We start from the raw sequence: 21,447 nt of genomic DNA on the forward strand, positions 1-21,447 counted from the left end.
TTTTTGATCTACTTTTGGGAAATTCCTTCACATCTATTTTTCATGTCTTCTATTCAGTTTTCCTATTTCTGTTACCATGCTTTTGTGTTTGAAGACCGTGTTTTCCAGTTGGGGTATTGTCACCATCTGGTAGCAGTTGGCAGTGTCTGGGAACAGGGTGGCAGCAGTCAGTGGCGAGATGAAGTCATATCTGCATGTATTTGGGGTGTAGAGCCAACAGCGTTGACAATGTATTGGGTATGGAATGTGAGAGAAAGAACAGACTTAAGGATGGCCCGGCTCAGCACCTGATAGGTGGAGTCTTCCTGTGAGACAGGGAGAGTGGGCGCAGAGCAGGTCTGCCTGTGAGGCTTCCAGGTGTGTGTGCTGAGGAGGCCGTTGGTTCTACGAGCTGTAGTTTAGGAAGAAGGTTTTAGGCTGGAGAGGAAAATGTGGGAGGATTTCACACCCCCCACGAGACTGGATGAGGTCACCAAGGGTGTGAATGTGGACAGAGGTAAGGATTAAGCCCTAGGGCACTCCAGAAATGAGACTGGGGACAGAAGGAACTAGCAAAAAGAGACCGAGAGTGGGGAGCATGACAAGTAGGAAGAAGAGAAGTCATATCCTGAGAGCCCAATTAAACACCGTGTCAAGAGGAAGGAATTATTAACTGGGTCAGATGCTGCCAGGGACTGAGAAGTGTGCGTTCGGAAAACACAGGATTGAAATTGCTAGTGACTCAGTAATCACAGCAGAAGCTCGATGGGGTGGGATTAAGATGAAAAGGGCAGAGGAGATTGTGGAGGCAGTAGGTAATAAAAGCCCTTTGGAGGATATAGAGGAGTTTTACTGATTTTTTTCCTTCTGATTTTTTAGTCTGTGTTAGAGGCTTTCTGCAAAAGATTTGATGGTTGACTGTCTTGGCTTAAAAGTGGGAGAGGCAAAGGCCGATGAGAAACTAGGGGCCCCTTGTCAGGCCTTTTGACTTTGAGTTCAACGTAGCATTATCTGGGTGCGTTATTTGTGGGGCAGCCAGCAAAATCTTTATCTTTTGTTCTTGCCTCATGGTCATGGGGTTATCAGATGCCCCGAGACACCCCATTTCTGGGATGACCAGGGCAGTAAAGGTCTGTCTGGCAGCGTTCTGGTCCCCAGGGTAGCAAAGGGGACTGGCTGGCGGTGGAGGTTCTATATTCAACAGTCCTGCAAATGGTACGCTCAGTTGGACAGGCAGCTGGTGCTGCCAATCCTTGACTTCCGGTTGGTTCTCAGTGCTCCCACGGACAGCTGTGGAGTCGTTTGGGGGCAGCTGAATCAGGTACAACTTGCTTCCAGATGTTGCTGCTGTCATCACCTCTTTTCTCTGTCTGTCTTCACGAGTTCTGTTTTGAAAAAAATCTGTTTACTGTACAGTTTTCGTGGAACTTTAGGACAGAGCAGAACTGGACCGTGTAGTTAGTCGGCTGTCTTAACCAAAGATGCTTCCCATCAAAACACACACACATCACAGTTCAAATCAAATGAAGCCCTTTGAAAGTCAGGTGATGCTCTTCGGATTCGGGCTATCAACCGAGAGTCATTCTACTTTGAGGATCTTTCCCGCCCGCTGCTTCCACGCCCCTCCCATTTGCACACGCTCTCCCTTGTGTTCACGTTGTAATTATTTGTTGATGTCTTTCCACTCACACTATTGTGAGCTCCTCTAGGTAGGAAGGCACAAGCACCGTATCCCGAAAGTGTTTTATATCGCATTTACAAAAGAGATAACAAATATTGTCAGATAAATTGAATAGCAACAACTTCCCCCCAGAAGGTGAAATTTTTTGTCTCACTGAATATCGAGTACAATAGACATTAACCTCAAAAATATTCTTTCTCTTGACTTTAAACTGTAATGACAAGCTGCTTTCAATTCCTTGAAGAGATCTCTTAGGACATTTTCCTTCTTCGTGGCTACGATATGATGACAAGCCTGGCAGTGTATTAATGGAGAGATGTTTCTGATCTGTTACTTAAGATGAGTTTCTACTCCAACAAAGACCTTCACTTCTCAGCAATTTGCAAGGCTAAGTTCATCTTAGCTTTTCCTGTGGCTTCTGAATTGCAAGTGGGGTGAAGTTGGTTTCTTGAAGCCCTTGCACTCTTTCTTGCGAGGAGAGGGCATGAACTGTAAATACGGGCTGATTTGCACTCATTTTGTGTTTAAGCTTCTGCTGACGCTGTTCGCTTCCCATGTACCTTAACCAAAATTAGTGTTGACGATTTCACTGTGGCTGCTTGTTTAGTTTCCCACGTTACCATCAGTCCAACCGACACTGTCGTGGTTCTTTTTTTCCAAGAATGTTTTCAGACGTAGTTTGTCTAAAAATCTCTCAATCAAGATACTGATTTGGAGAGATACTAGTGAAAGATTTCTCGTATGTGAATGTTGAGGGTGGGCTTAGGAATGATAACAACGATGACCGATTATTTCCTGTGTTGGCTAGGGGTCTGGCACTCCTTCCGGGTGTTTGACTTGTATAATTTGATCTCCTGCTAACCCCCTGTTGGGTGGGTGCTCTTCTTAGATGCATTTTGCAGGTGAGGAAGGTGAGACGCCCTAGGTTACACTGATAACAAGCAGTGGAGAGGTTTGACTTCAGAGGCCACTGTGTACCACGGCCTTCCCAGGCTATTTGGCAGATGATGGTATGATATCGTGTATTTTTTCCTCTGTGTTTTATGTTTTGAACTATGAAGTTAGCTAGAGTGAAGGTGGTTGTTTATAAAAGGGTGATGTCAAGGAATGTGTAGTTTGTTTAGTGAAAGTAGTTCATTTTCAGGAACACTAACCTCAGCCTTTTGGAACCTTTACCACGGAACAAAGCTGTTTTTCCAAAGCCTCCTGTGTACTTAGGTTCTTCGAGATGCAGTGAATTAGGCACGATCATGTAAATGTCCATATTATTTCATGCCTCTGTGTATCTGTTCATCGTATCTCCTGTAATCTCTGTCTCAGAGATTACGAGCCTTATCTGATCTATAGGCTACACCTATACAAGAAGTCAGCTTTCCCAACTAGGGCATTTCATCTTGCCACTGAATGATGATGCTTCTTTGTGTCCTGTGTGGTTTTAGAGCCTAACAGGAAAGCAAAGCATCACTAAAATTAACAGAGGTAGAGAGCAGTAGAGAACCACTAGTTGAGATTTGAGGCCCACGGGACAGAGAGCCATGACTTAGTGACGTGGTGTGGTGGGCAGACTCTCAGGTGGCCTCCACCAATCCCCCACCTCCTGTATCCATGCTCTTATGTAATCCCCTCCCCTTACGTGTGGGGTAGACCTAGCAATGAATAGACTATAACAGAGGTCACTTCCAAGATTAGGTTACAAAGCGAAGGGGGCCCTGTCTTGTGTGCCCTTTCGCTCACTCTGAGGGAAGCTGGTTCCCTTGTGAGCTGCCCTATGGAGAGACCCACCTGGCGAGAAACTGAGCCAGGCTTTCGGCCAACAGCCAGTGGAGAGGTTTTGCTCTCGGTGTGAGGGACTGAATCCTGCAGACAGCCACGTGACCTTGGGAACGGCGCCCCCTGCAGAACCTTCACAGGAAATCTCAGCCCTAGTCAACAAAGGCACCCAGTTAAGCTGCACCCAGATTTCTGACCCACAGAAGTTGTGAGATGATATACTTAAGACCCTAAGCTTTAGTATAATTTGCTCTGCAGAAATGGGTAACTCATACTCTTGGTCATAAATGCCATTAGGTCTTCTACCTTTGGGGATCTCTACCTCTAGGTTAGCAAAGGACCCCAGAGGGAAAAGGGATTAAGGCAAGACGACACAGTGCCTGGGTGGAGTGTTCAGGGCTGATGGAGGGAAGGGGCCCCGAGGCCGCTCTGGTCCTGTCCCATTGTGGGAACCCCAGATTTCAAACAAATCAAGATTGGAGTAGGCCAGGCACTAAGAGAGTGTTCCGTGACTGCCAATGCTGCGCTCAACAAGAGTGATATCATACCGAATCACAGCGATAAAGCGAACTACTTTTCTGCGTACTCAGAATGCATGAAACATTTACAAATTTGACCATTATTTTGTGAACTCTTGTTTTACACGAGTTTTCTTTTAACACAAGCTCTTCCAGTGTGGTCCCGTCCCTTCTGCGCAGTTCTTTAGTGGGAATGTGGACACAGGATTCTGTTTCTCATGGAGACATTGAGACAGATATGCTATGTGGCGCTCTAGTGTGTGGGTGATTTAATGTTAGGATAAGAAACATGTTTGATACACCAAGGTTGCGGGTTCAATCTCCAGTCAGGGCACACGCAAGGATCAACCAATAAATGCGAACCTAAGTGGAGCATACCCCGAGTGATGTATGTTTCTCTCCCGCCCTCTCCCCTTTCTTCTCTCTCTCTCCAAAATCAATAAAAAATTAAGAAGCACATCCCACATTTCTGGTGTTGAAGAAGGTGTCTACGGAGAACACTTTCACAGCAAAGACCAAATGTCCAGGGAATGTGAGGTGGACATATGCCTGTCACCTGCTTGTGGACCTGGCTGTACAATGCCATGTGTGTGGCACACAGCTGTGTCCTGTGTTGGGTCTCTAACCCCTGGCTGTTTTGAATTGCTCTTTGTGTAACTCTTTTTGTATAATGCGGTATTTTAAAGTCAAAAGAAAATGGATTGGTCTGTTTGAATATTGTATTTTGAGACTTTTTTAATACCTTAGGTTAAATCGACTATGTGAGTGTTAGGCAGGCTGTATCACTCTGCATTTTGTAACAATACGGTTTCATGAAAAAGGCATTGTGTCTCAGTGAGTGTGTACCAGTAGGGTTCATGGGGAAAAAAGCTCTTTATGGTTGCAAGTTTGAGTGGCTGAAAGCAAACGTTTAATTCTGAGCCTACTTTTAATCTAGCACATTCTCAGCCCAGTCTCTAGTTTCTAACCAATATATTTGCAGATAATACACATTTTAAAATTAATTACCTAAATTATTCCAAGGCTTCTTGAATTATCCTTTTTACTGTAAAATGGCTTATTCTATCCACGTGGTCAACATATGCTAAAGGAGTTATTATCCCACTTGACAAAGCCTCAGAGAAGCTGTGTTTTCATCAAAGACACACAGCATGTTGATGGAAAAGCCAGAAAGAACACTATATTCTTCTTCTTCCTCCTCACATCCTTGGTGCTGTAAAAGCGTTTTAGGCTAAAAAAATAAAATTGCTGTCTATTTAACCCTAGAGTGAATATTAACACATGGTCACTCACAAGCTTTTAGAGAAAGTGTAAAAATCTCCATGTCTTTTAATCCTGGAAAGTTAGAATACTTTACAAATAAATGAATCATCTCTTTAATGTGCATTAAAAAAGTCCAAGTTTTCTCTCAACACCTTCTTCATCTTTGCACCCTTCCCCCTAAAACAGAACAGATACTCCTGAGTTCATTAAAACAGCTCTATACACCTGCAGGCGGATGGAGGGGTGCGAGTGGGATGCATCTCAGACAAGGACGCGTGTTCCTGAGTGTCTCAGAGCCACGAGTAGGAAGTGAGGGTGAAACCCTTGGCCTCTCACCAGAAGTATAATCACATTAGCATGCACTTGAATATCAGAGAATAAGGTAATGTGAATTGAAGATTCATTACTGACTTTGGAATTTATTTATGTGCTGCAACCTAAGCCTAATGCTTGGTAGTTTAAATATGAAGTACAGAAGAAAGAGTATAATGAAACACCCCGTGGCAGTAGCTCCGGCCGTATGCTTAGTTCTGATAGTTTTTCCCTCGGGCTAAGAGTGCCGACCCTTAGGAGATGCAGTTGGAATTTTCCTCTCTGGTATGGGGGGGGCACTAACACGCAGATAGAAAAGAAAGAACCTGTGAAGTTTGGGTTAGATAATGAGGCGTATTAAGGAATATTAACCAACCACCTGCCAGGTCCTTCTCACAGCCTTTGGTCCCCACAAAAATCCAAACATCGCTAATGTTTGTTACTATTCCCTTCTCTGCTCTCCCCATGAAGAAACTAAAACTTGCCAAGTTAAGTAACTTGAAGTAAAGTAGCAGCAAATAAAAATGTGAATTTAAACCCAGTTGACTTTGATTCCATGGTCTACGTTTCTTCCACTTCAGGAAACTATTTCATGAAAATCATATTCCCTTTTGAGGGGATAGAGGGACTCTCTCACCTTGGTATAATCTCAGTACTCAGGTGTCCTCTTAAAGAAAGTTGAAATATTGAAAACCTGAGATTTCTGAATATCTTTTTTCTTGAATCCCTTGCCACCTTGAATTTTGCACACGTACATATTTATATAAATCCCTTACCATGGCCGTAAGTAGAAATCTGCATTGGGTGGCCTGCACCCATAACCAGTGGTTTGCAGCTTTTCAGGGCTGGGTAATTGAGTGTATCCACCTCCAATATCTCCCATTCCAAAGCATTGTACTCAAAAACTGTTAACTAGTCTAGTGAGCTAGGATAGTCGCCGAGTTATAAGAAACATCTTATATTTGTTGAATACATGAGTGCATGCGTTATATTATTTCCTTGATTTTGGAATTTTAACAGTTAAAGCTGTATCATCTACCTCATCACAGATTTTAAAGTGGGGGAGGGGGGCGGCCAGGAAGATGCCACTAAAAATTTAGTCACGTGAGTTTTAGTCTGAATCCTGATTTCTAAAATATTAAAATGTGCTTTGAATACTGAGGCAATATAGCACCTCAACACTCTGAACTTTTCCCAAATTACATCTTTCACCTTTACTTCCCATGTAGAACTCTACCCCTGCATCCATTCATCAGCCAGCATCTAATCTTCCTTATTTTCAGCAACATAAACATGACTATATTGTTTCGCCAACGCCCCTGATTCTTACTGAGCTATATCAGCACCTCTCAAGTGTAAAGTCAACTATAGGAAAATTGTATGGAGTTGCTTTCTATTGAGGTTTTCTGTGGATAATTAAAAAACGAGGTTTCGTGGATTGGAAACTTGGGGACTTGCTTAGGACTGTATGCCATTTATTAAGGTATTCTTCAGCATCTGATGCTACCTGAGTTTAAAAAATGAGAGGCCTCAGTAGATTCACAAGTAAAGTTTCACGTGGGGAAAACTTGTAGGATTAATATTATGTTTTAAAATGGTGGATAAAGTCAGAAGACAATTGTATCTTTTGTAAGTTTTGACTTGAGTATGAATGATTTTATTGTGTCTCTTTTTCTTGTTCTGAGAATGAAATTGCTTGCTAAGTTGACTACTAGCATTTCTTGTATAGTTTTCCCCATCAGTCTCTTGCTGGATTGCCAGAGGGATGCAGAAATACTGGATGATTAGCTAATGAATTTTGAAATAAGACCTTTGGGTTCACTCTAAGATTTTCTTTAAGGGCTAGACCCTGTTCAAATCTGAAGGGAGTAATTTCATACATGAACTTGCTATTGGTATTTGGGTTTTAGGCATTTTGTTATATCATTTATGTAATGAAAGTCATTTGTTAATCACTTTTATTTAATTTTTGAAGTACTGTTAAAGTTAGTTGGGCTGTGTTTTTACTACTTTGAAACATTAGTTTGCCATATGTTTGCCTCATCTGGTCTAAAGAGTGAAAAGATTTGTCTGCGAATCTTAATCAAATTCTTAGATTGATATTTGAGACCTAATTTTTTAGAAATGGAGATAGCAGAATATTATTGGGATAGAAGTATCATATTCTACTTGCTATAATATTTGTTGGTGAGTCATGGGCTCTGTTCTCAGCTTCCAGCAGAAAAGCTGGATTATCTTGGTTAACATTCTCACCCATCGTACGCTTCAGTTCCCCACTTGTCTGTCTTAATTCCTTCTTGGGGTTTTGCCAGAGTCGACTAGAAAATGGCTCGTGTACTTAAAACTTTGAGAGAAAAGACAATGTAAAATGCCCCAGTCACCAAAACACACACAACCAATTTGCGATTGCCCACTTTGTGAGTTTTCTTCCAAAAATCTTTAATCCCAAAAGAGCTTCGCTGGTTACCCGACACATACCTGATCACGGCAACTTCACCTCATTTCTAACTCACATATATGTAGGTAACACAGAAGGCTTTCACTTTACTTACATCCAAACCGAGCTATAAAACACACTGACTCCAAAATCCAATACGATTCTCAGGCCAAAAAGGGCATTTAAGAACATACTCCCAACTTTCGATTATCAATTCTGCTTCTTCCCTGGAGAAGCACGGGTAATTTGTACACTAAAAGCGGATTTTTAAGAATGCACTGTGCTAATCTCAATACCCCAAGCCAAGAATCGTTCTTTTAGTATGACAATTTTAAAATTATAACAGGAAATGCGTGTCTCATTGTATAATAAGTCCATCAGTTTAATGATTAGAATGAACCTTTGTCGTAAGTCTTTGGATAAATAGGCGGGTGTGAACAGTGGAAAACTAGGACGGGCGAGTAGCAGGAGCGATTTGCCTGATTTTCTGGTATTAAGCACATTTTCCAAATTCAGGCAGTTGGTCCTTGGAAGACACTCACATTTATCTTTGCCATTTGACTGGGCCATATCCTGAGATTTTGTATTTGCGGAGCAAGTGGCAGCTCTGACCCTTTACCTCTGCCCCCGTTGAAAGTCCTCGGGCGTGGTCTTTGTAGTGGACACTAGAGCCCCACACCCACTGCCCCCTGGTCGTGAACCCTGACTATTCTAGAGACGGTCCCTGCTGCTCAGGATAGCCAGATACCTTCTCACAGCTGCCTTATGCTAACTGACTTATATTCTTTCACCTTCTTTTTTTTTTTTTCCACAGCTGTTGTGAACTTGGACAATTCTGTGGTCGATCTGGAGACTCTGCAAGCTCTCTATGAGAATGTGAGTAATAGAAGGAATTTTAAGTGTGAGTATATAATACATACGCAATACTTGTCCCTGTGAGCATCTAGGCTCGTTGCTTTAAGGAGGAAATTTAATCTGAGTGTACTGAATTTATGTAAGTATAGATCTGTTCAAATGTTGTCTAGGACCGTATTGGACAAGTGTGCGGTTCATAGTTTTAAAGATCGTGATTCAAAGCATGGTGCACGTGAGGTCATTCACGTTCCCTCTTTTTAGCTGTGATAATAGGGAATGCTTCCGTGGAGGTTCATTTGAGCGGAGTGTTGTCCTGTGCACTAATGTATTTAACCTTCCCATGAACACTCTAGGTGGGTACCATTATGTTCTCCATTTTACGCAGAGGAAATCTAGGCATGGGGAGGCTGGATGACTTCTTCAAGGTCACATGGCTAGTGCTGTGCTGTGGTTGGAATTCAATTCTTTTTGGTTCCCTTTCTCTAAACTCCCACCGTTTATTTCACTGAATGGCAGGGCATTTTGGCTTCCTTCTAAGCAGTAGGCAGGAACAGTGGAAGGCAGCAGAGGAGAATTACCATGGCGTGGTGTCTTCCAGGCCTCTGGTAAGGGTGGTCTGTTCAGTGATGTATGAAACTGTGTTAGCTGGGACATGGCATTAAATAACATTGACTTACGCCATAAGAAAGCAATTCCGTCTTCAGTGCTTCTGCTTATGTCTGTGAGAAAGTCTCAGAATGGCCCTTTTTCACTCTCGTTACGTTGGGTCTTTCTCCATTGTGTTTCTGATCCCCTCTGTGCTCCGCCCGGTTTTTAGGTTTCTGTGCTCCTTGGGAGCATGGCCTCGGTCAGTCCTTGACTTTTTCTTTGCCAAGTCAAAGAATCCTGGCTGTGGGAGACACATGTAGACAAAATGCAGACTGTCTTCCCTGAACATTCCCTGTGGACAGTGTATTCACCCTGCTTGCCACCCTTGGCTTTGGTATACGTGGTTTCCCCTGTGAGATTGATACCTTGAAAAGAGAAAAGATTTCTCATGGTGCACTTCAGAATCTATCAATCAATCTTAGAGTTGCTACCCAGTCAGTGAGCCCAGGCTGTCAGACCGGATCATTAATGAAGGCCGAGAGGGAAGGGTTAGATGGTTTATTATGTAGTTTTTGCTTCCTGATGGAAAACTGGAAAAAAATACATTATGTATTCCATATATTAAGAAGCCAGTGAAATGGTTATTTCAAGCATAATCATTTAGAGGTACAGAGAATTCTCATTTCTCTTGAATCTTATATTAACCCTTTCCCGACCAGGAGAGTCATATGGAAGAAATGAGGAAATAACAAGTAAAATAATTTCTTCAGCGGGGCATAGTAATGTATGATGTCAGTGTATATATAATATTTTTCTTGCTCATGCCTTATACTGGGGTTGGCAAAAATAGGTTTCCAGCTGCGAGTATACAAAACAGTTTATTTTTGTATTATTAGTTATTATTGTATTATTTATTTGTATTACAACTGTAAGCCTACTTTGCTCATCCCTGTATAAACATCTATACACGTGTCTCTGTATATACATAATGTGTGTATGTGTGTATTATATAAAGATATATGAAGGTCTTATTCTAATCTGGTACATTCATGTGCAGAACTATATACTGAAACAAATGCAGAAACTTAAGGACAACTGCATTTATGATGGAACGTTAATTTGCAGTGATTTAGAGTATTTTATTTGGGAGTTATTTGCCTTTCACAGTGAGTTAGTCTCACAACATATAAATTTCTGAACAAACTAGATAGCTACCCAGAACTTGGGTCTCCTTAGCCTCACGCTCCATGAAAATAGAGGAGCGGAATTGCTGAGTCCTGTGGTAGATCTGATTTTAGCTTTCTGAGAGCTCTCTATACAGTTTCCCATTGTGGCTGCACCAAAAGTACACAGGGGTTCCCTTTCCTCCACATCCTCGCCAACACATTATTTGTTGACTTTTTGATGATAGTCGTACTCAGACTGGTCTAAAATAGACTGCTGTACATATATATAGATATATATTAACCTCATGATAACCACAAAGCAAAACCTATGTAAAACACAAAAATAAAGAGAAAGGAACCTAAACACTACAGAAAACCAGCAAATCAAAAGAAAAGAGGTCAAGAGAAGAAAACAACCAAAAAATTAAGAAAATGGCAATAAGAACATACTGGTCAATAACAACTTTAAATGAAAACATACTAGATGTTCCAATCAAAAGACATAAGGTAGCAGAATGAATACAACCCCCCCCCCAAACAAGACCCATTTATGCTATCTACAAGAGACTCACTTCACATTGAAAGAAAGACACACCTGAAAGAAAAGGTGTGGAAAAGGATATTCCATGAAAATAGAAGGGAAAAGGAAGCTGGGGTAGCAATGCTCCTAGCAGACAAAATAGACTTTAAAACATAGAATGTGAAAAGTGACAAAGAAGACATTATAGAATGATAAAGAGATCCATCCAAGAAGAGGATGTAACCATTATAAATGTCAACATACCCAATATAGGAGCATTTACTTATACAAAGCAAATGCTAATGCACGTAAACACAGGTATTACCAGCAATACAATGATAGTAGGGGACCAACTCGATGGAAAATCAGCCACGCAGAAATTTGGTAAGGAAATGATAACCTTAAATGCCACATTAAACCAGCTCAACTTAATAGACATTTTAAGAACATTTCATTCCCAAAATGCAAGATACACATTTTTCTCAAGTACACTTTGTTTTTGATGTCACATTTTGTATCTTTTTGTTTTGGGTATCCCCTGTTTATTCTATAGTACTTATAGTGAAGTTTGCTGTTGTTAGGTTTTAACCTCCATATAAGCTTTTTAATGATAAACATACTGATTGATTCATTATGTTTACTATATATTTGCCCTTACCAGTGAGTTTTTTTCCCCTTGTATTTTCTTATTTCTGGTTATAGCCTTTTCAATTCTTTATAAAGGAGACCCTTTAAAATTTTTGTAAAGCCTGTTTAGTGATGGTAAATTCCTTTAGTTTTTGCTTGTCTAAGAAACTCTTTTATCTCTCCTTCAATTCCAAATGATAACCTTTCCAGATATAGTATTATAGGGTGTAGGCTTTCTTTCAGCAGTCCAAATGTTTCCTGTCACTCCTTTCTGGCTTATAAAGTTGCTTCTGGGAAATCAGGGGTAGCCTTAAGGGGTTGTCCTTGTATGTGACTTGCTGTTTCCTTCTTGTTGCCTTTAAGATTTTCTCTTCATCCTTAACTTTGGCAGTTTTAATTCAAATATGTCTTGGTGTGGGCCACTTTGGGTTTATTTTGTTTGGAACTAACTCTCTGTGCTGCTTGTACCTGGATGTCTGTTTTCTTTCCCAGACTAGGAAAATTTTCAGCTATTATTTCTTCAGATATGCTTTTTGGCTCTTTCTCTTTTCTCCTTCTGGAACCTCTATAATGCAAATGTTAGAGTGCTTGGTGTTGTCCCAGAGGTCCCTTACACAGCCCTAATTTTTAAACCTTTTTTTTGCTCTCCTGACTATGTGATTTTCACTATTCTTACTTTCAGGTCACTAATTTATTCTTCTGTATTAATTGATCCACTGCTGATTTCTTCTAATATATTTTTCATTTTAGTTATTGTAGTCTTTACTTTGATTGTTTTTTATTATGTTTTCTAACTCTTTTTTTAAGTGTTCTCAGTTCTCCTATTCTACTCTCAAGTTTGTTGAGAATCCTTATGACCATTTCTTTGAATTCTTTATCAGGCATATTATTTATCTCCATTTCATTAGAGTTTTTCTGCAGTTTTTTCTTGTTGTCCTTTGAATATGTTCTTCTGTTTCCCCATTTTATTTGACTGTCTGTGTTTGTCCCCATGAGTTAGATGAATTAGCTCTCTCTCTCCATCTAGAAAAAGTTACCTCTATAGACTGTGTGATGAATGGTTTGGGCAGACCAGTTGCAGTCAGGGTGGGTATGTGCACAGCCTGGGTTGCAGCCTAACCAGACTGAGTGACTTTCCTGTGTGCCTTTCTGATCTGTGGGGGGTAAGGGGGTGCTGCCCGATGTACATGTGGCTTGCCCTGCTTCTTTAATTGTTGCAGGAGCCGAGTCTGGGCAAGGCTGTGCTGAGTGCAGGTGTTATAGCTCCCTACTGCTTCTGTACTTTCTCAACCTCGGGGTAGCCCTATGAATTTTAGATTTCTTTTTTTATTTTGTAAAAAAAAAAAAGTGGGATTTTGGTAGAGATGGCAGTGAATCTGTAGATTGTTTTGGGTAGTATCACATCCCAACCACATTACATCTTTCCATCCATGTACACAACATGTCCTTCTATTTCTTTGTGTCATCTTTAATTTTTTACCAATATTTTACAGTTTTTAGTATACAAGTCTTTCGCTTCCTTAACAAGCTTATGCCTAAGTATTTTTTATGTTATTGTAAATGGGATTGTCCTCAGACTTCACTGAATTAATTTATTAGTTCTAGCAGGTTTTTTGTATAATTGTTAGGGTTTTCTATGTATAAAATCATATTAGCATCAAACAGAGATGATTTTACTTTCTCTTTCTGATTTGTGTTCCTTCTCTCCCCTCTCCTCCCTTTTCTTCCTAATAACGCGTCCAGTATTGTATTGAACAGAAGTGTTAAGAGTGGGCATCATCACCTTGTGCTGATCTTAGTGTAAAAGCTTTCAGTGTTTCACCACTGAGTATGTTTGCTGTGGACTTGGCATATATGGCCTTTGTTATGTTGACTAATTTCCCTCTGTTGCTAGTTTATTGAAAGTTTTTATTGTGAAGGGGCATTGAATTTTCTCAAATGCTTGTGATGACACATGATTTTATCCTTCATTTTGTTAATGAGATGCATCACATTAATTGATTTTTATATATTGACCCATCCTTGCATCCCATATTTACATCTGTTTGAATTCAGTTTGCTAGCATTTTGTTGAGGATTTTTACATCTAATGCTTATCAGGGATATTGGCCTGTAGGCTTCTTTACTTGTGGTGTCTTTGTCTGGCTTTGGTATTAGGGTAATGCTGGCCTCATAAAATGTGTTTGAAAGTATTTTTTCCTCTTCGGGTTTTTGGAAGAATTTTAGAAGGATTGGCATTAATTCTGTTTGAAATGTTTGGTAGAATTTGCCAGTGAAGCCATCTGGTCCTGGGCTTTTATTTGTTGGGAGGTTTTTGATTACTCGTCATTCTTCTTAGTCATTACAGGTGTGTTCAGACTGTCTTTTTCGTTTTGATTTAGTCTTAGTAGGTTACATGTTCCTAAGAATTTATCCTTTCTTTATAAGTTATGTATTTTTTCGGCTTATAATTTTTTATAGTTGTCTCTTACAATCTTTTTTATTTTGTGGCATGAGTTGTTATGTCTCTCTCATTTCTGATTGTATTTATTTGTACATTTTCTCTTCATTATTCTAAGGGTTGTCAATTTCATCTTAAAAAAACCCAACTCTTAGTTTTATTGATTTTTTCCTTTTGTTTTTCTATTCTATTTTATTATTTCTGTTCTAATTTTTATGACTGCACTTCTGTTTGCTAACTTCAGTTGTCTCAAGATGTTCCCTAGCTTCTGATTTCTTCTTTGACCCACTGGTTATTCCAAAGTGTGTTGCTTAATTCCCACCTATTGGTGAAATTTTCAGTTTACCTTTAGCTATTGATTTCTAGTTTCATGTAATTTCATTAGCAAAGGTATTTGGTAAGATTTTAGGTTTTTTCAATTTGTAAAAACTTGTTGCTGTTTTGTGAACTCCAACATGTGATCTATCCTGGAGAATATTATATTTTGCATGTGCTTGAGACGAATGTTTACTTTATTATTGTTGGGTTGGAGATTCTGTATTAGTCTGTTTGGTCCATTTGATCTACAGTGTTAATCATGTCCAGGGTTTCTTTGTTGATGTTATGTCTGCTTGATCCACTTGTTATTGAAAATGGGCTGTTGAAGTGTCCTATTGTGATAGTCAGATGCTGCATAATGGTGTTTTGGTCAGCACCTGAGCTCACATACAGTGGTCCCATAGGATTCTAATGGAGCTGATAAATTTCTGTCACCTAGTGATGTCATGACTTGGTAGCACAGCACATTGCCCCATGTTTGTGATGATGCTCGCGTAAACAAACCTACTGTGCTGCCAGTTGTGCAGGCCAGTGTCCTTGATAGTGGTAATAAATGTCTATGTTAATGGTTTGTGTATTTACTATATTTTCATTGTTCTCATAGAATGTACTCTTTCTAACTTAGAAAGAATTGCTGTAAAACAGCACATTGCGTTATCCCAACAGCAGCCTCAAGCATCTTGTGTTCACCGTGTCTCTTGGCTGCACTGTTTTTCTTGTGCTAGACTTAGTAACAGGCTGCGAAGGATTCTGTAGCCTGGGAGCAATGGGCTGGACCATCCAGTCCAGGTGTGTGGCAGGCTGTACCGTCTAGGTTTGTGTAAAGGCACTCAGTAATTGCACAACGGGAAAATCACCTAATGATGCGCTTCTCAGAACATATCCCTACCACGTCTTGGCACGTGACTGTATTGCATTTCTGTCTTTCTTTCCCTGCAGAGCTATCAGTGTTTGCTTTATATATTTAGGTGCTCATATTGCTATTGGGTGCACATGTTATATCTTACTAACTGACCCATTTTCATCATTATCGGATGACCTTCTCTGTCTCTTAGTGGTAGTTTTGGACTTAACGTCTACTTTGTCTGATGCGAATGTAACTGCCTCTGCACTCTTGGTTACCGTTTGCATGGAACTGAATGCCTTTTTGCATGGATTTGCTTTCCGTCCATATATATCTTTACTTCTAAAGGTGGGTCTCTTGCACACAGCATACAGGTAAATCTTGGTTTTTTTTTTTTTAAGGCCACTTAGCTACTCTATGCCTTTGGATTGGTGAGCTTGTCATTTACTTAAAGTAATTATAGGTAGGAAAGTATTTATTGCCATTTTTAAAACTCTTTTCTGTTTGTCTCACAGTTTTGTCTTTTTCTTTCTGTCTCCCTTTATGTTTCATTGTTTGTTTCTTAGGGGGGTTGTGGAAAGTTTTATTCATATACTATAATTCTTTTCTCATTTTCCTTTGTGTGTTATTAATTATTATAGTTCATATTTCTAATGCTTTATCTTTTATGTTTTCTTACCACTAGAATTAAAAGTGATTTTCCTACTACTGCTTCAGTACTGCGGTCTTCTCTGTTTGCCTAGGTATTTGTCTTTACCAATGAGCTTTATACTTTCTCATGTAATATGTTCTTGTTTGGTGTCTTTTCATTTGAAGTTGAAATACCTTTAGTATTTCTGTAAGACATTTCAAGTGATGAGAAACTCACTTAGCTTTTGTCTGTCTAGGAAGGTTTTTATTGCTCCTTTATTTCTGAAGGGCAGTTTTGTTGAGTATAGTTTTTGCTGTTACAGTTAAAACTATTCAGGTTAAAAGTAAAGCTCTCAGAGTAATAATACATGCTTAATTAAATGGTAATTATCAGGTGGGGTGGCATTTTCAACTGAATTCTTTCTTTGTTAAATTATTAATGTAGTGATCACAACAGTATAATAGAGTTTGGAGAATGTTACCATTGGTTACCATTGGTGCAGTTCAAATAAACTCAGACTTTCAGAAAGATACGTATTATATAATGCCAAGGAAAGTATCTATTATATACTTATAACTTAATATTGTTACTGTTTTGCCTTTTACAAAATTATTGAATATATAGCCCCTTTTATGTATTTTTTTCCACTTATAGTTCTTAGCATAAGAATTATTCCATGAAAATGTCATCCTAGTATTTTAGGGCACTTAGTATAATAATTGTATATGAACCACTGTTATAATAATTCATTATAATTTAAAGTCCTTCAACAGCATTTTCTAGAACAGATACATTTACATATTTTTAAACTATTCTGTGCGACACAAGAAAAACATCAATTTGAGGAAAATGGCGATTGCCCGATGTGGTAATAGAATTTTTTAATATTATTTAAAAGATGGCATTTTCAGTATCAATTACAGGAGATGAGGACACAGCGCCACATGCACACCTCACAGATGACACCTGCCTGAGGTGTGAGCAAGCCTGAGGTATTGAAGGAACAGCAGGAAGGCCCAAAGGAAATGGTGCAAGGGAAGGACATGTAATCGGACACGTGTGGAAGGGACCAGCCCTGCTGGAGCCTTTAAGCCTTTGTAAGATTTTGACCAACTCTGAGTAAAATGGGAAGTTAACACAGGGGATCAGAGGATTCATGTTTTAGAAGGAAAGCTTTGACTACTGAAGAATAGATCACGGCCAGGCAAGGTGAAACGTCAGAGACAGCAGTGGAGCTGGAGAGAGGATTCTGGAAATAGTTTGAACAATAGGTCAATAGAATCTGTAAATAGTTTGCATGTGCACTGTGAGAAAACAGCTGAGGGTGACCCCAAGGATTTTGGCCGGAGCGATGGGAACCGCGGGGTGCCATTAACTGGTATGTGGAAGTGATGGGAAAAATCTGCCGTGGTCAAGTTTGGTTTGAGTTATCCACTCATTCAATCAATGTGTGGAAATAGGAACTTCGTAGGCTCAAGACAGAAAGTGGGACGTGGGTCTCTGAGTGTTATTAGGAGGCTCTGGTCTATCGATCTGGTCCCAGTAGGGGGACAGAAACTACAGAATAATGTAAACAGGGAGGTGTATTATAATGAGTGGCTTCTCTGTGATGGGAACATGCAAGGATGTGAAGATAACTAACTGGTACCCTAAGGCTGAGGGAGACTAATTGAGGAAGGATAAACTTGGCAGGGGGCTCCTAAGGGAGAGTCCCTAAGGCCGCTGTGCAGCGCTTCCTGGAGAAGGTGTGGCTGCAGCCCGCTGGCTTGCCTGGGCCACGGCCAGTCCCCAGTCCTTTGGCAGCAGGAAACAAACTTCTGGGCAGCAGGTGTGCCACAGCCTGCGGGGTTCACGATGCTGCATGGGGCATGAAGCCCACCGCACAGAAAACAAGCCACAGGGTACAGGTGAGCGATGGCTGGTGCTGGTGTACAGCGCACGGCATCCATATAAGGAATGTAGAAGTCACCAGGCCTAGGCTAGGACTTCAAGGCTGCCGTGAGGTTCTGCACACTCTGGGGGTACTACTGTGGCTGTGGCTGGGACAGAGGACCCCCAGATGTCCTCACTCAGCCACACTTCTGAGTCACTGTGTAGCAGGAGGAAGAAGAGGCAAATAATTGCCCGCCACAATCTGGGATCAGAGCCCCCTTGCTTCCTCAGTGTCCTTCCAGCACCTCCTACTGGAAGAACCTAACATTGCGTTCATTATAAAGGAAGAAATTTGAAGAGCCCATCCATTACCTACCTCGGAGTAGGTTCAATGGAGTAAATTGGGCACTGAGAGTCAGTAACTAGTTCAGACCATAGGGAAGGTAGAGGACTGGAGAAGTTTGCTTTTATTTGGCATGGAATTCACAGATAACTTGTCACCCCATATCATGTGAGTCTTGCTCCTATAAAGGCATCTCCAGAAGGAAAAAGTGACACGTGTGTGCTTGGACTTGGCTTGAGTTCTCCTTGGAAATGTTTCAAACTTCATTGTGTTGGCATAACTAGCTATTATTTCATGTCTGAAATAGTATTTGGGAGGTATAGGAATGGAATCTTAATTTTGCCTTCACTGTTTAATAATGGTATTTGAGGGAACATTTAAATTGTATCTAGAAAATTTTATCTAGAAAAAATAAACGGGAGTTGAATGTTTAAACTCAGTTCTTTGTTATGAAATACATGAGGAATAATCTTATTTAGCATTCCACTGCTTCTCCTCGAGGACAAAGCAGCATAACTAACCTGAAGCCTTTCCCATACATGCATGCTTTCCCTTTTGCCAGATGCTTAGATAGCATGGGCTGGCTTAAAGTAGTTGTATTTGATCTCTGTGAAACAGATGGAAGTATTTGTTATACAAACCTTATTTAGAATATAACTTTTTTTCTCCCCTAATTGCATATGTTTGGCAGGGAGCTTTCTCTTCTAGATGTGAATGAATTTTGGGCAGTCTCCAAATCTAAACACACCCTAATTTCAAAAAGCACAATCCCGAGGGCCCGATTCCTGTTTACTGAGGAATCAAAACCTAGTGAAACTACATAGTTACTAAACACAGTACAAACTTCTAAGTTTTCAAAACCCAGAACGTTATAGTTTATTCAGGGTGGTTGACTACTATTGAGTTCAGATAGTAGAGGCTCCTTATGAGTAGTATATAACATATACAGTTAGTTAAATGTGTCTTTTGCTTCTGATTTTTAATATACGTGGACTCTCTACATGTGGCACAGTGAGTTTGTAAGTGGGTGGGAAGTGATGGGCTGTGGAATGGGGAATGGAGGACTAGTTGAGGTCAATTCCTGTTTCTTTTTAGTGTGTTGAATGATTCACATCAAGTCAAAATATGTGTCTGAAAATGTCCACGTATAACAATGAGTTGAGTTGTGATTTTCAAATAATAGTTCAATTCTTCCCTTATTTCATATTCAAGAAACAAAAAAATATCTTAAATATTAAAAGAAAACTAAACCCTGGAAGTGAATCCTATTGGAAGTTCAGTAGAAGAAAAAAAAAATTTGTAAAGGATTGGAAGGGGGAAAAAAATTCCACACCCTTTTGGAATTAAACAACTCTAATCCAATTAGGAGAAAAAAACCCCAGGTAGGGCTGAAAGGATGAGAGGCTTACATTTACACCTCTCAGGATTGGATTTCACAGGCATCCTTTATAGTCTTTGTAACCTTTACTTAGGATGTAGTTGAGGTACCACACACTTTAATCTGGGAGAAGGACAGGACGCAGGTCACACGATAGCACCCTCAAAAGCGCATACCGTATTACATTAAGGAAAGTGAATTGGATTAACCATCTGTGTTCCCATAACTTCCTAGAGGTGTTTAATTGATTCATATTTTGAGCAACATTTAATGATTCGTTTCTTTGAACAAATGTGAGAGGAGTATCGACTTTTTTCCACACAGCTGTTTTAAAACGACCATGCTCGCCTGTCTCATTGTTTTATTGAGTTGCTTCATGGAATCCCGGCAGATGAGCTTATTTTCAACTCTACATGAGCTTAAGGTGAATTTCAGAATTAAAAATGAAAAGCTTTAGATCTTGAATCACTTACAGATTGACTCCATAGCCTTAATAAAAACCAGAAATTACATTTCTTCCTTGTACATCGAGGATGTGATGCCGCCTGCCAAGTCGTAAAAATCACTGACTGACTCTCACAGCCCTGCTCCTTTTAGATGGGGCGGCTATCTCCAGCGCGTTCCCGACAAATGAAAGTTAAAAGGATTAACACCGCTGCCCTGGGAATAGGAGGAAATAAATACCACATGACTGTTCATGTTCATTTTTCATCTTGTTTTAATATGAGATTGCAATTTGGTGATATTCAAAAGGTCGACTTGTTGGAGAACAGTTAACGTTTCTATGTTCACCGTCAGCTTGTACAGCGGATGGCTATTTACTGTGTGCAGGTAGGTTCTCTGAGCGCTCCTTTTTCACATTTGGTTTTCGTTTGGCATGGTCTGGCCTTGCGAAACTGTGGCCTCTCCACTACACCATCTGCAGCAAGCTCCCAGCTGTTTGCCCTCCAGCCACCTGGCCTCTCTGCTTCTCAAACTCTCCTAGATCCCACCTCTGGAACAGGAGCATTGACAAAAGCTGTTCTTTCAGACAGGAAATTTCTACTTACCATCTCCTCCTCGTAAACATTACTGAACCTCTAGTTCTCATGCCCTCCCTCCTTAGGAATTCGTCTCTGTCCTGAATTCTCCTGTTACAGGCTCTTAAAGACCTTCCCTTTAGAGCATTTAGCTGAGATATTCCATGCATACGCACTGTTCTTTATTCTCGTCCTTTCCAATATCACGAGAGTTCTTTTTTCCTTAGTGTTATTGCCTTGGGACACAGTAAGCAGTACAAAAATTATTTATCAAGAGAATGCAAACAGTTATTTATGGTATTTATAACACTAGCCTTGACAAGTGCTCTTGAGTAGAATACCTTTTAAAATATCAAGGTTTTGATTGTTATTTTTTTATTTATTGGGGTGACATTGGTTAATAAAATATTACAGGTTTCAGGTGTACAGTTCTATAACACATCATCCGTGCACCGTGTACTGTGTGTTCCCCAGCCCAACACAGGTCTCCTTCCATCAGCATCACTTCAATGACGGCATATGTTTCAAGGACAAAAGAGTAACTGTGATCAGATGTTCCACGAAGTTAAATCCGAGGACCAGTTTTTCCTTTTTTTGAACCACCTCTTCCTGCTCCTGACCCCTTTTCCCCAGCCAACTATTCATCTTATTTTAAATTACTAGATCCAATGTAGAAATGAATCCCCAAAAGTTACTATGTCATTTAACATTGCAACATTTACTTTTTAGGCTCTTTAGACTACCATTGTTATCACCTAACCTTTCCTTTTGGAATCTCCTTACTAAGTGAGCGGCCTGCAGAAGGATGAGTCATCCTGGGTGGGGACCGTTAGACCAGGCCACTAATTCTCAGTTCTGGGCATCCAGTGCGTCCTTATTCTAACAG

At 40.2% G+C, this 21,447-nt stretch overlaps 1 protein-coding gene across 2 annotated transcripts in view; it reads left to right on the plus strand.

Moving 5' to 3' along the window:
- Positions 1 to 21,447, plus strand: part of FMN2 (formin 2) — a 266,913-nt gene that overhangs the window by 129,517 nt on the left and 115,949 nt on the right. For both annotated transcript variants that reach the window (XM_053912937.2, XM_053912938.1), the window contains one exon: positions 8,775 to 8,836. In XM_053912937.2, coding sequence (XP_053768912.1) covers positions 8,775 to 8,836 — 62 coding nt within the window. The remainder of the gene's footprint in view (positions 1 to 8,774; positions 8,837 to 21,447) is intronic.

Source organism: Desmodus rotundus, chromosome 10, assembly GCF_022682495.2.
Source record: "Desmodus rotundus isolate HL8 chromosome 10, HLdesRot8A.1, whole genome shotgun sequence".
NCBI classification, from domain to species: domain Eukaryota; kingdom Metazoa; phylum Chordata; class Mammalia; order Chiroptera; family Phyllostomidae; genus Desmodus; species Desmodus rotundus.